A 14,936-nucleotide genomic window follows, 5' to 3' on the forward strand; every position below is an offset into this window, starting at 1 on the left:
TGGTCATGCTCATAGCCTCTGATGTCTCCCTATAGGGCATTTGACACTCTTGCCAAAGCGTTGCCTCCCGGAGAAAGCGCAGCCTCCTGTCAGAGCTCCATAGAGGGCATGGAAGGAAACATGCATCTAACTGCTGGCGAGTCGGGCTACATGGAGAAAGAGGGGCCACTTCTCAGCGAGTCACATGTAGTTTTCAGGGTATCTTTATTTATTATTATTTTTTTAATGTTATGTTACTGTTCGACTTTGATCTTCTTTTCAACCATCAAAATTTGCCTGCCAACTTTTAAAGTTAAAGGTACCCCTGGTAGAATTTTGGGACTGAAACCAAAACATGCTCGCCCTGCTATCGAAGACAGTGGGCCAGCTTGCTGTCGGTCAGTCATGATAGCGCAGTTAGTTGGTTAGATTTCAGAAGCCGTTGCTTTTGCTTTCATTAAGCATGGACACCCATCGTGAACTGAATATACTGCTACTCTCTTAGCATAAATTGGTATCTGAGACCCAGACATTTTGCTCTTATGTTAGAAATGTTTAAGATAAATACGATGAATGTGTGAGTTACCTTTCTCCCCTACAGCATTATTGTCTGAGGGTGCACATGATGCATTTTAGTGTTAGGTTTTTAGCTGTTAGTGCTTTTAAAAACCATTTTGGAAAAGGAGCATTTGAAATTCAGTTTGTTCTCCTAAATACATCTTGCAATGGTGCTGGGGATAAAAGTCTATGTACACACTACGTATATGGCCCTACGTATGCTAGGCAAGCGCTCCACCACTGCCCCTCTCCTCAGCCTCTGAACACACTCATAATGCAAGCAAAACAGGTAGACCATTAAAAACATATATACTTGCATACATACATATATACATACAAAGCCTAAGAAATAACTCTCAAATAATTGATTTATTATTCAAATTAATGTGCTGAACAGAGCTGTGGGTGTGGCCCCCCACTGAGACCTCATTAACACCACAATTGACCCCCTACTTGGATCTTTGCTCTGCCAGTTGTGAATGCTGTTAGAAAGGCCTGTGCTGGAGAGATGGCTCAGAGGTTAAGAGCACTGACTGCTCTTCCAGAGGTCCTGAGTTCAATTCCCAGCAACCACATGGTGGCTCAAAACCATCTATAATGTGATCTGATGTGCACTGTATACATAATAAATAAACAAATCTTTAAAGAAAAAAAAGAAAGAAAGAAAGAAAGGCTTGTGCAAAATAACTGAGTGGACATAGCAATCCATAGCAGTTCTGGAACACTTTAGAATGATTTACAATAGATTATAAACTTTTCTACATTTCTTAGGAAAACACTTAAAACTATGAAGTAAGTGTCTGTACTTCAACTTAAAATAATGGACAGAAAATAAGTGTATCATAAGCCAAAAACTATAGACATAGATTGCTATTTCAAAATTCAGCTTGGTTGAAATAGCCACAGAAAATGTTAACTATGGTTTAGTAATTGCTGCAACATGATATACCAATTAAATACATCAAAGAAACCAGTTATGTAGAATTTTACTAAAGATAACAGAAAAAATTCAAGTGATTTGTGTTTGTTTCTGTTTTTCGAGACAGGGTTTTTCTGTGTAGCTCTGGCTGTCCTGGAACTCACTTTAGAGACCAGGCTGGCTTCGAACTCAGAGGCCTCTGCCTCTTCCTCCCGAGTGCTGGGATTAAAGGCTTGTTGCCACCACCTCCCAGCTTCAAGCCTTGTATCTGCATTGCACAAAAAATAAATAAATAAATAAATAAATAAATATATATATATATATATATATATATATATTCACAGACCATAAAAGAAAAGATAATGAGAATAATTAATGCCGTGCTTAAAAGTAACTGTTGGTGCCACAATCAAGGGTGGGTCGAGGCAAAAATGCTCTTGCCCGTTGTTCTTTCATATTCTAAATAAAACACATTCTTCTGTGCTCTCAGTTTCATTTCCTGCTCTGGACTTAGACTGGAGGAAGGACAGCAAGAGAGATGTAGGCAGAGCCCCCGTGCAAGCCAGGACCAGCAGCTGCTTTAGACAGGAGCCATTGAACTTCCTTACATTGGTCCTCATATCTTTAATTGTATGAAATAAATGCTCTGGACAGAGAACTAAACAAATTCAACCTTTGACTGTTCTTTCTGAATTTGGTGGGTTTTCTCTCTCTCTCTCAATTTTTTTTTCTTCTTTTTGGGGGAAGGTTTTCAAGACAGGGTTTCTCTGTGTAGCCTTGGCTGTCCTAGACTCACTTTGTAGACCAGGCTGGCCTCGAACTCAGAAATCCGCCTGCCTCTGCCTTCCTGAGTGCTGGAATTAAAGGCATGCGCTACCGCGCCCGGCTTCATGGCTGTATTTTAAAACTCTTTTAAAGTTATAGTTTGAATTGTCACTGTAATATTATTATGTTCTGTTTATCTTCTCCATCTTTCCTGGGTTCTGAAACTAGCATAATCTTTGTTTAAAAAAAAATCAACCCACTATGTCACTTGACAACTTAAAATGTAGCAAGACCCTGTCCTAAAAATCATTATATTCCGTAGCTGCCATTGCTCGTGTGGGATTCAGGTCAGGCTGTGTCACATGACCTTTTAAAGTCCAAGTCACAGGCCACACTCCAAGTCAAGTTTCCATCGCCTCTGGCACGTGCCATTCTTAGCCTTGCCCACACATCTCAGCGTCCAGATGTAAGTGCTGAGATCCAGATGTGAGTGCTGAGACCGCAGCTCCTGGTGTTCACAGCAGCCCAGCAGTCACCCGAGTACCTAATCCAGAGTCACAGAACCTCGGAGGAGAAGCCATGTCTCCTGACGAGTCAAATGTTTAAGTTTTATTCTGACAGTTAGAATTTTGACCTAGAAGCTGCACTAGAGAGATACTTGCCAAAGGCAAGTAAGGAAAGCATACCACTAGCATTCTCTTGTCTAAAAGGCAGTTTAAAACTATTTGGCAACGTGTGCTGAGGTCTTTTGGAGGGTGTTGTTTTCTTGCGTGGATCTCTGTTACTTTGGCTTTTGAGACGGGGTCTTGCTGCGTAGCCTAAGCTGGTTGTGAACTCCCGGTGCTAGTAATGTGCTGTGATGACAGACAGGTGCCGCCACACCTAGCTCACCAGCGTTCTGTGTTGTTCTGTGTTCTTCTTTTGTAGCACCCCTTATCCACAGGACCGGGTGTTCTATTAGAGTAGTTCACCTAAGTTTTCACTCCCCCTCTACTCACCTCAGGCAATTCTGAAATGCTACACTCCCCAAAACGTTTGCACTTATCCCTGTGTAAAAACAGCTACATCCTTGTTTCTAAGGCGCTTGACATTCACTTGCTTCTTTTCATCGTTTTGTGGGTCTGGGGAAGGTGGCTCAGTTCCTAAGTGCTCCACATAGCGTGAGGACCCAAGTTCAGGTCAGCAGCATCTGGAACAGAGCATCAAACAGATGCGGAGAGGTACCGGAAGCTCCCTGGAGCTCACCGGCCATAGGCTTGCTGTATCAGTGACTTCAGATTCAGGGAGCAACCCTGTCCCAGGAACAAGGCGAGGAGCCAGCGGGGAGATGACTCAGTGGAGTTTGACCCCTGAGATGCACAGTGGAGAGAATTGCTTTCTGAAAGCTCTGCTCTGACCTGCACAGCACACCATGGCACACACCCATCCTCGTGTGCACGTGTCACATGCACACCATGGCACACACCCATCCTCGTATGCACGTGTCACATGCACACCATGGCACACACTCGTACACGTATGCACGTATCACATGCACACCATGGCACACACCCATCCTCGTATGCACGTGTCACATGCACACCATGGCACACACCCATCCTCGTATGCACGTGTCACATGCACACCATGGCACACACCCATCCTCGTATGCACGTGTCACATGCACACCATGGCACACACCCATCCTCGTATGCACGTGTCACATGCACACCATGGCACACACTCGTACACGTATGCACGTATCACATGCACACCATGGCACACACCCATCCTCGTATGCACGTGTCACATGCACACCATGGCACACACCCATCCTCGTATGCACATGTCACATGCACACCATGGCACACACCCATCCTCGTATGCACGTGTCACATGCACACCATGGCAAACACCCATCCTCGTATGCACGTGTCACATGCACACCATGGCACACACCCATCCTCGTATGCACGTGTCACATGCACACCATGGCACACACCCATCCTCGTATGCACGTGTCACATGCACACCATGGCACACACCCATCCTCGTATGCACGTGTCACATGCACACCATGGCACACACCCATCCTCGTATGCACGTGTCACATGCACACCATGGCACACACCCATCCTCGTATGCACGTATCACATGCACACCATGGCACACACCCATCCTCGTATGCACGTGTCACATGCACACCATGGCACACACTCATCCTCGTATGCACGTGTCACATGCACACCATGGCACACACCCATCCTCGTATGCACGTATCACATGCACACCATGGCACACACTCATCCTCGTATGCACGTGTCACATGCACACCATGGCACACACCCATCCTCGTATGCACGTGTCACATGCACACCATGGCACACACCCATCCTCGTATGCACGTGTCACATGCACACCATGGCACACACCCATCCTCGTATGCACGTGTCACATGCACACCATGGCACACACCCATCCTCGTATGCACGTATCACATGCACACCATGGCACACACCCATCCTCGTATGCACGTGTCACATGCACACCATGGCAAACACCCATCCTCGTATGCACGTGTCACATGCACACCATGGCACACACTCATCCTCGTATGCACGTATCACATGCACACCATGGCACACACTCATCCTCGTATGCACGTATCACATGCACACCATGGCACACACTCATCCTCGTATGCACGTGTCACATGCACACCATGGCACACACCCATCCTCGTATGCACGTGTCACAGCACACCATGGCACACACTCATCCTCGTATGCACGTATCACATGCACACCATGGCACACACCCATCCTCGTATGCACGTGTCACATACACACCATGGCACACACCCATCCTCGTATGCACATGTCACATGCACACCATGGCACACACCCATCCTCGTATGCACGTGTCACATACACACCCATGGCACACACCCATCCTCGTATGCACGTGTCACATGCACACCATGGCACACACCCATCCTCGTATGCACGTGTCACATGCACACCATGGCACACACTCATCCTCGTATGCACGTGTCACATGCACACCATGGCACACACCCATCCTCGTATGCACGTGTCACATGCACACCATGGCACACACTCGTACACGTATGCCACGTATCACATGCACACCATGGCACACACCCATCCTCGTATGCACGTGTCACATACACACCATGGCACACACCCATCCTCGTATGCACATGTCACATGCACACCATGGCACACACCCATCCTCGTATGCACGTGTCACATACACACCATGGCACACACCCATCCTCGTATGCACGTGTCACATGCACACCATGGCACACACCCATCCTCGTATGCACGTGTCACATGCACACCATGGCACACACTCATCCTCGTATGCACGTGTCACATGCACACCATGGCACACACCCATCCTCGTATGCACGTGTCACATGCACACCATGGCACACACTCGTACACGTATGCACGTGTCACATGCACACCATGGCACACACCCATCCTCGTATGCACGTGTCACATGCACACCATGGCACACACTCGTACACGTATGCACGTATCACATGCACACCATGGCACACACCCATCCTCGTATGCACATGTCACATGCACACCATGGCACACACCCATCCTCGTATGCACGTGTCACATGCACACCATGGCACACACCCATCCTGGTATGCACGTGTCACATGCACACCATGGCGCACACCCATCCTCGTATGCACGTGTCACATGCACACCATGGCACACACCCATCCTCGTGTGCACGTGTCACATGCATACCATGGCACACACTCATCCTCGTATGCACGTGTCACATGCACACCATGGCACACACCCATCCTCGTATGCACGTGTCACATGCACACCATGGCGCACACCCATCCTCGTATGCACGTGTCACATGCACACCATGGCACACACCCATCCTCGTATGCACGTGTCACATGCACACCATGGCACACACCCATCCTCGTGTGCACGTGTCACATGCACACCATGGCACACACTCATCCTCGTATGCACGTGTCACATGCACACCATGGCACACACCCATCCTCGTATGCACGTGTCACATGCACACCATGGCACACACCCATCCTCGTATGCACGTGTCACATGCACACCATGGCACACACTCATCCTCGTATGCACGTATCACATGCACACCATGGCACACACCCATCCTCGTATGCACGTGTCACATACACACCATGGCACACACCCATCCTCGTATGCACATGTCACATGCACACCATGGCACACACCCATCCTCGTATGCACGTGTCACATGCACACCATGGCACACACTCGTACACGTATGCACGTGTCACATGCACACCATGGCACACACCCATCCTCGTATGCACGTGTCACATGCACACCATGGCACACACTCGTACACGTATGCACGTATCACATGCACACCATGGCACACACCCATCCTCGTATGCACATGTCACATGCACACCATGGCACACACACATCCTCGTATGCACGTGTCACATGCACACCATGGCACACACCCATCCTCGTATGCACGTGTCACATGCACACATGGCGCACACCCATCCTCGTGTGCACGTGTCACATGCACACCATGGCACACACCCATCCTCGTGTGCACGTGTCACATGCACACCATGGCACACACTCATCCTCGTATGCACGTGTCACATGCACACCATGGCGCACACCCATCCTCGTATGCACGTGTCACATGCACACCATGGCGCACACCCATCCTCGTATGCACGTGTCACATGCACACCATGGCACACACCCATCCTCGTATGCACGTGTCACATGCACACCATGGCACACACCCATCCTCGTGTGCACGTGTCACAGGCACACCATGGCACACACTCATCCTCGTATGCACGTGTCACATGCACACCATGGCAAACACCCATCCTCGTATGCACGTGTCACATGCACACCATGGCACACACCCATCCTCGTATGCACGTGTCACAGGCACACCATGGCACACACCCATCCTCGTATGCACGTGTCACATGCACACCATGGCACACACCCATCCTCGTATGCACGTGTCACATGCACACCATGGCGCACACCCATCCTCGTATGCACGTGTCACATGCACACCATGGCACACACCCATCCTCGTATGCACGTGTCACATGCACACCATGGCACACACCCATCCTCGTATGCACGTGTCACATGCACACCATGGCGCACACCCATCCTCGTATGCACATGTCACATGCACACCATGGCGCACACCCATCCTCGTATGCACATGTCACATGCACACCATGGCACACACCCATCCTCGTATGCACATGTCACATGCACAATAATAAAAAGAAAAACGTGGAGGGCAATAGAAGAAGACACTCCACATTAACCTCTGGTCTCTGCATATCCTTGCACACATACATGAAGGTATACATACGTCTCTCTCTTCCCTGCCCTTCCTCCCTCTCCCCCCACACCTCTCACAAACACACACACACACACACACACACACATACACACACACACACACACACATACACACACACACACAGAGGTATTTTTAAAGAAATGTTTTCTGTTTTCTGAATTGGGTTGTTGTGGGTTTGTTTGTTTGTTTGTTTGTTTGTTTTTTGGTTTATTTGTTTTTGCTGCTCCAGTAAACATTTACAGTTTTGTTTTCTGTTTTTTGTTTTCATAAGTCTGCAGGTATTGTTGGCTGATAGAATCCATTCTTAGCATGCACAAGGCCCCAGGGTTCAGTCCTCAAAAGACAGTCAGTAGTTCCTCCATTTTCTTCTCTTTTTTTTCTCTTTTCTTTTTTGTTTTTTCTTTTTTTTTTTTCTTTCTTTTTTTTTTTTTTTAGGTTTTTCAAGACAGGTTTTCTCTGTGTAACAGTTCTGCCTGTCCTGGACTCGCTTTTGTAGACCAGGCTGGCTTCCCACACACACCTTCCAAGTGCTGGGATTAAAGGCATGCGCCACCATGCCCGGCTCTTCCATTTTTTTTATATAGGATTTAAACCATCTGTTTCCCTGTCTCATCATTTGGTGCTGTCAGTATTAATAAACAGGTAAATCAAGCTGGGGGTGTAGCTTGGTCAGTAGAGCATCTGTCTAGCATACATACATAATGCCCTAAGTTTGCTCCCCAGCACTACAGGTGAAAATAACACACTTTAGTGTGCTTGTGGTCCCACCTTCTTTTTTTAATTCTATTGAAAATAATATTTTTCATACAATCTATTCTGATCATGGTTTTCCTTTCCCCATCTCCTCTATATATCCTCCCACCCCGTCCCTTTAAAACAAACAGGGGGAAAAAATCCAAAGAAACCGGAAGTAAAAAGAAACACAAACACATACACACGACATAAAAACACAGAATTTGAGACCATAATAGACAAGGAAAGGGCAGTCCCATATTCTACTCCTATAAGTAATAATTAGGGAAACCTAATTCTACCTGATTTTAAACGAAGACTTTTTTTTTTCCCACTTACTTTTAAAATTGAAAAAAGATCCTTTGCTCATACAATACATCCAGACCACAGTTCCCGTCCCCCTTCCCCACCCCCACTTTCCCCAGCTCCACTCCCCCTCTGTTTCCCTTCAGAAAGGAGCAGTTCTCCAAAACACAACAACCGAACATGACAAAACAGGACACAATAAGGCAAGGCGAAAGCCTTCATATCAAGGCAGCCCAACGGGAGAAAAAGAGTCCTAAGATGAGGCAAAAGAAATCAGTCATCTGTTCCCACTGGTAGAAGTCCCACAAAACCACCAGCCTAGCAGCCGTAACATATATGTAGAAGACCTGGTGCAGACCCGTGCAAGCCCCGTGCTTGCCACTTGAGTCTCTGTGAGCCCATATGAGTCCTTACTTGATTCAGTGGGCCTTGTTCTCCTGGTGTCCTCTATCCCCTCTGACTCCTACAATCATTTCTTCCCCTCTTCCATGAAGTTCCCTGAGCTCCAAGGGGAGGGACCTGGTGGAGACCTCCAGTTTAGACTCTGTCTGCATAATGTCAGGCTGTGGCTCTATGTGCCCGCTCCCCTCTGCGGCTGGAGGAAGCCTCTCTGGTGACCACTGGACAAGGCACTGATCATATTTGTCTTTCTGGATGATTTTTTTCTAATTTCACCCATTTGCCTTTAAATCTCATGATGTCATTTTTTTTAACAGTTGAGTAATACTCCATTGTGTAAATGTACCACATTTTCTTCATCCACTCTTTGGTTGTGGAGACCTCTAGGTTGTTTCCAGTTTCTGGCTATTACAAATAAAGCCACTATGAATATGGTTGAGCAAGTGTCCTTGTAGTAGGGTGGATCGTCCCTTGGAGATATGCCCAAGAGTGGTATAACTGGGTCTTGAGGTTGATTGATTCCCAATTATCTGAGGAGCTGCCATACTGATTTCCATAGGCTCTGTACAAGTTTGCACTCCCACCAGCATTAAAGGAATGTGCCCCTTCGTCCACATCTTTGCCATCATGAACTGTCACTTGCACTGTTGATCTTAGCCATTCTGACAAGTGTAAGATAGAATCTCAAAGTAGTTTGATTTTCATTTCCCTGATAGCTAAGAGAATGTTGAACATTTTGTTGTTGTTGTTGTTTTGTTTTGTGTTTTGACACAGGGTTTCTCTGTGTAGCCTTGGCTGTCCTCGACTCACTTTGTAGACCAAGCTGGCCTTGAACTCACAGCGATCCGCCTGCCTCTGCTTCCCGAGTGCTGGATTGAATGTTTCTTTAAGTGTTTCTCAGCTATTTGAGTTTTCTGTGTTGAAAATTCTGTTTAGATCTATAGCCCACTCTTAATTGGATTATTTGGTTTGTTGGTGTCTAGTTTTTCTTGAGTTTGTTTGTTTGTTTGTTTTAATATGTTTTGGATGTTAGTCCTATGTCAGTGGTGGAATTCATGAAAATCTTTTTCCATTCTGTAGGCTGCTGTTTTGTCCTATTGACAGTGTCCTTTGCCTTGCAGAAGCTTTCCAGTTTCTTGAGGCCCCATTTATTAATTGTTGATCTCAGTGCCTCGGCTGTTGGTGTTCTTCAGGAAGTTGTACAAGGCTATCCCCCACTTTTCTCATCACTTGGGTTCAGTGTATCTGGTTTAATGTTGAAGTCTTTAATCTGAGTTTTGTGCAGGGTGATAAATATGGATCTGTTTGGATTCATCTACATGCAGACATCCAGTTTGACCAGCACCATTTGTTGAAGATGCTTTCCCTTATTCAGTGTGTATTTCTGGCTTCATTGTCAAAATTCATGTGTCCATAGATGTGTAGATCTACATCTGAGTTTTCAATTCCATCAATCAACATTGCCAAGAGCCATCCTGTTAAAGGAGCTCATTAGGCATGTAGGCTTTCTAGGAGGTGAACCAGTATTTCACAAGGTCTGTACCATGATGCACACCCAGAATTGCTTCAAGCCTCTGTCTGACATGATGTCAAGAGCCATTGATGTAGGGAAGTTTAGTAGGCATGAGAGATCTCTGGAAGGGATCGGTATTTTGCAAGGTTTGTACCGTGATGCACCCCAGAATTGCTTCCAACCTCTGACAACCTGATCAATTGTGCACTGCTGCATCTCTCTAAAATCTGGCATTAGAGCCAGGCATGGTGGCTCATGCCTTTAATCCCAGCACTTAGGGATGCAGAGACAGGTGGATCACTGTGAGTTGAAGGCCAACTTGGTCTACAAAGCGAGTCCAGGACAACAAAGGCTACATTCAAAGCCAGCCTGGTCTACAAAGTGAGTCCAGGACAGCCAAGGTTACACAGAGAAACCCTGTCTCAAAAAACCAAAAAGAACAAATATCTGGCACTGGTGTAAACTGTCACTTTCTGGGTATTGACCAGCTCTGATTGAGCAAACTTCCCATAGGATCTTGTCGAGGATGTACTGTTGTTCAAATGAATTAATCCCTGATTATGGAATTTCTGATTTGATTCAGATAGTTTGAAAAATTAAATTGTTTTAGATATTCTAAAACAATTCTAGAGAGCTTATGGCTACAGTAAATACCTTTGTGGACCTCCAGATGCCTCATTAGGGGATAGCCTTGAAGCAGATTTGTGGCCTCAGATAAGCCTTCACTCCAGATGGCACCACGAATCCTGGTATTCACCATAAATCTAGGCATGGCACCCAAGATATAATGGGGCTATCTAGAAATGTCTAAAATAAATACAAACCTTAATGTCTAAATATACAAACGTTTCTGTTATAATTCCTATACCATGTCACTTTGTGACAACATACATTGTCATTTTTAATTTACTGTTTCTTAGAATGAAAGACAGATAAGCCAGGCTGGCCTAACCCTTTAATCCCAGCACTCGGGAGGCAGAGGCAGGCAGATTGCTGTGAGTTCGAGGCCAGCCCGGTCTACAAAGCAAGTCCAGGACAGCCAAGGCTAACACAGATAGACCCTGTCTCGAAAAACCAAAAAAAGGGAAAGAAAGACAGATAAAATTATTGTCCTGAAATCATTATGAACTAAGAGATATCTAGATAATATATAGTTATCTCAGTCCTATCTAATTGAAAAGTCATATCTTCTTGTAAGTTTAAGACCCTGTTAACCTTTAGGCCTTGTCAACCTTTGTCATATGAACTTATGTAATAGATACATAGATAAGGCATGTTTACCTTTAAAACATGTAACCTGTTGTATTTTAGAATTTATCTGTTTTTGTGATTAATTGCCCTTTTTAGACTATGAGGTAATTCCCCTTTCTCAGAAGTATAAGTAAGGTGAAATTGGGAAGCTTAACTTCAGTTGAAGTTAAGATGCCTAACTTCATCCACATTTTCTCTTGAATGTGTATATGTGTGTGTGAGTGGTTTATTTTCTATCTCATATTTCTTATTTCTCTGTAGATTCGCAAATAAGTTAGCAGACTCAGGGCTTTACTGTTAACCTTCTAGGGCTAGCCGGTGTAAGTTTACATTCTGCTTACTGGAGATCTCTGCAAAGAGGCCTATCTACAGATCAAAGAGCCTCCTTTCATGACCCCCCCCCCCCTGCAGTTTCCAGCTAGAAGCCGCTTTTATAGCCTCAGCTATAGGAAAATTGTGGTCAGTTTAAATTTCCTTCCATGGCCACAGTACAGCCAGTCCCTGGAGGAGGAACCCCGGGCTCCTTTTCCTCTGTTGATCTTACGTGCATGGGACATCTTTCCATCTTCTCATATCTTCTTCAGCTTATTTCTTCGGAGACTTAAGGTTTTTATCAGACAGGTCTTTCACTTGCTTGGTTAGAGTTACTCTAATATATTTTATATTATTTGAGGCTATTGTGAAAGGTGTTGTTTCCCAGGTTTCGTTCTCAGTCCATTTGTCATTTGTATATAAGAGGGTCACTAATTTATTTGAGTAATTTTGTATCTAGCCACTTTACTCTAGTGCTTATCCTTGGTAGAATTTTGTGTGTCACTTATATTTACTATCATATCATCTGCAAATAGTGATACTTTGACTTCTTCCTTTCCAATTTGTACCCCCTTGATCGCCTTCTCTTGTCTTACTGCTCCAGCTAAAACTTCAAGTACTCTATTGAACAGGTATGAAAAGAGTGGATAGCCTGGATAACCTTCTCTTGTTCATGATTATAGTGTGATTGCTTTGTGTTTCTCTCCATTTACTTGGATGTTGGCTATAAGCTATAGGCTTGCCTTCATTGCATTTAGGTATGTCCCTTGTAGCCATAATTTCTCCAGGACTTTGTCATGAAGAGGTGTTGGATTTTGTCAAAGGCTATTTCAACATCCAATGAGATGATCATGTGGTCTTTTTTCTTGCAGTTTATTTATATAGCAGATGACATTTACTGATTTTTGCATGTTGAACCATCCCTGCATCTCTAGGATGAAGCCTACTGGATGATCTTTTGTTGTTGTTGTTGTTTGAGACAGGGTTTCTTTTTGTAGCCTTGGCTTTCCTGGACTCCCTCTGTAGACCAGGCTGGTCTCAAACTCAGAGAGATCCACCTGCCTCTGCCTCCCTCTGAGTACTCGGATTAAAGGCATGCGTCACCACCTCCCGGCAGATGTGATGTTCTTGATGTCTTCTTGGATTTAATTTGCAAGTATTTTATTGATTATTTTTACATCTGTGCTCGTAAGGGAAATTTGTCTGTAATTCTCTTTTTTGTTGAGTCTTTATGTGGTTTGGGTATCACGGTAACTGTGGCCTCACAAGATGGATCAAGAATATTCCTTCTGTTTCTATTTTGTGAAATAATTTGAGGTTGGAATTAACTCTTCTTTGAAAGGCTAGTAGAATTCTGTGCTAAAACTGTCTGGCCCTGGTTAGGAGACTTTTAGTTACTATTTCCATTCCACTAGGGGTTATAGGTCTATTTAAATTTTATATATATATATAATTTTTATATATAAACACACACAGATATATATATATATATGTATGTATATATGTGTGTATATATATATATATCTGTGTGTGTATGTACAATTTTTAAAGTTTTGACGTTTGTATGTATGGGTGTTTTGCCTGCATGGATGCCTATGTGTGCAGTGCCCTTGGAGGCCAGAAGAGGGCATCAGATCCCTTGCCATTGGAGTTATAGAAGTTGTTAGCCACAATATGGACACTGGGAATTAACCTGGGCCCTCTAATTGAGCCACCTCTACTCTTAAGCAATGAGCCATCTTTCCAGCCCTTGTTTTTTATACTTCATCTGACATTTAAAGAGAACTTTTGTATTTTATTGGTGAAAACTCTTTGATCTGTTTGGTATCATAGCTACTTTTGAGAACGTGATCAAAGCTGTATATTAATCCCCTAGGAAATCTCACTACTGGGAGTTGGAAAGGTGGCTCAACCAGTAAAGCCTCCCACGCACAAGGGCCTGAAATTGGATCCCAGAACCCATGTTAAGTAAACCAACAGAGCCGGCCATGCTGCCACCTGCTTGTAATCTCAGCTGTGTGGACACAGAGACCAGCTTCTCTGGGGTCCCCTAGCCAGCCAGCCAGCCTAAACTTGAGCTCCAGGCCAGTGGGAGGCTCTTTCCCCACAAAAGAAGTTGAACGGTGTGATGTGTTAGGAATGGCGCTGTCCTCCAGCCTGCCCTTGACCCTTGCACTCCCATGTGTGCGTGTGCGCACATGCACACAGGAACACACACAGGGAAAGAAAAATACACTCGGTGCAGCTACGCAGCCCCGCCCCGCCCACAGGCAGCTGCTGTTCCCTGTTGGGAGTCTCCCTGCCCTGCCCTTCTTCCTGTGTCCTGAGGTACTCTCTTCAGCAGAAACTGGGTCATGTACCTTTTATTTTGCTTTTTTTTTTTTTTCCTACCTAGATGTCTGTGAGGCTTTTGTTCTGTCTTGTTTTGTTTTAGAGCAAATAGTCTGTAGCCCAGACTGCTTAGTACTTGCTGCATAGCCCAGACTGGCCTCAATGTCAAGGTCGTGGTCCTCCTGCCTCATCCTCCCAATCTGGACTACTGCTGGCAGATTTTTTTTTTTTTTTTTTTTCCTGTCCTGGACTTGCTTTGTAGACCAGGCTGCCTCTGCCTCCCAAGTACTGGGATTAAAGACGTGTGCCACCATGCCTGGCTTTTCCTAAGATATTCTACAGTGGACGTTATTCTTTTTGCTAGTGATGGAAGTTTGAGTGGTCCCCAGCATTTAACGTCACCGTTAGAAGCAGAGCTACATTGGCTCTCCTTGCCTATGACTTTTCTGTGTAGGTGTA

The 14,936-nt window shown here is 45.3% G+C and overlaps 1 protein-coding gene across 1 annotated transcript in view; it reads left to right on the forward strand.

Moving 5' to 3' along the window:
- Positions 1 to 14,936, forward strand: part of Nr2c1 (nuclear receptor subfamily 2 group C member 1) — a 57,869-nt gene that overhangs the window by 25,168 nt on the left and 17,765 nt on the right. Inside the window, exon 9 of the mRNA XM_051172891.1 lies at positions 36 to 198. Coding sequence (XP_051028848.1) covers positions 36 to 198 — 163 coding nt within the window. The remainder of the gene's footprint in view (positions 1 to 35; positions 199 to 14,936) is intronic.

The sequence above is a fragment of the Acomys russatus genome, chromosome 31 (genome assembly GCF_903995435.1).
Source record: "Acomys russatus chromosome 31, mAcoRus1.1, whole genome shotgun sequence".
NCBI classification, from domain to species: domain Eukaryota; kingdom Metazoa; phylum Chordata; class Mammalia; order Rodentia; family Muridae; genus Acomys; species Acomys russatus.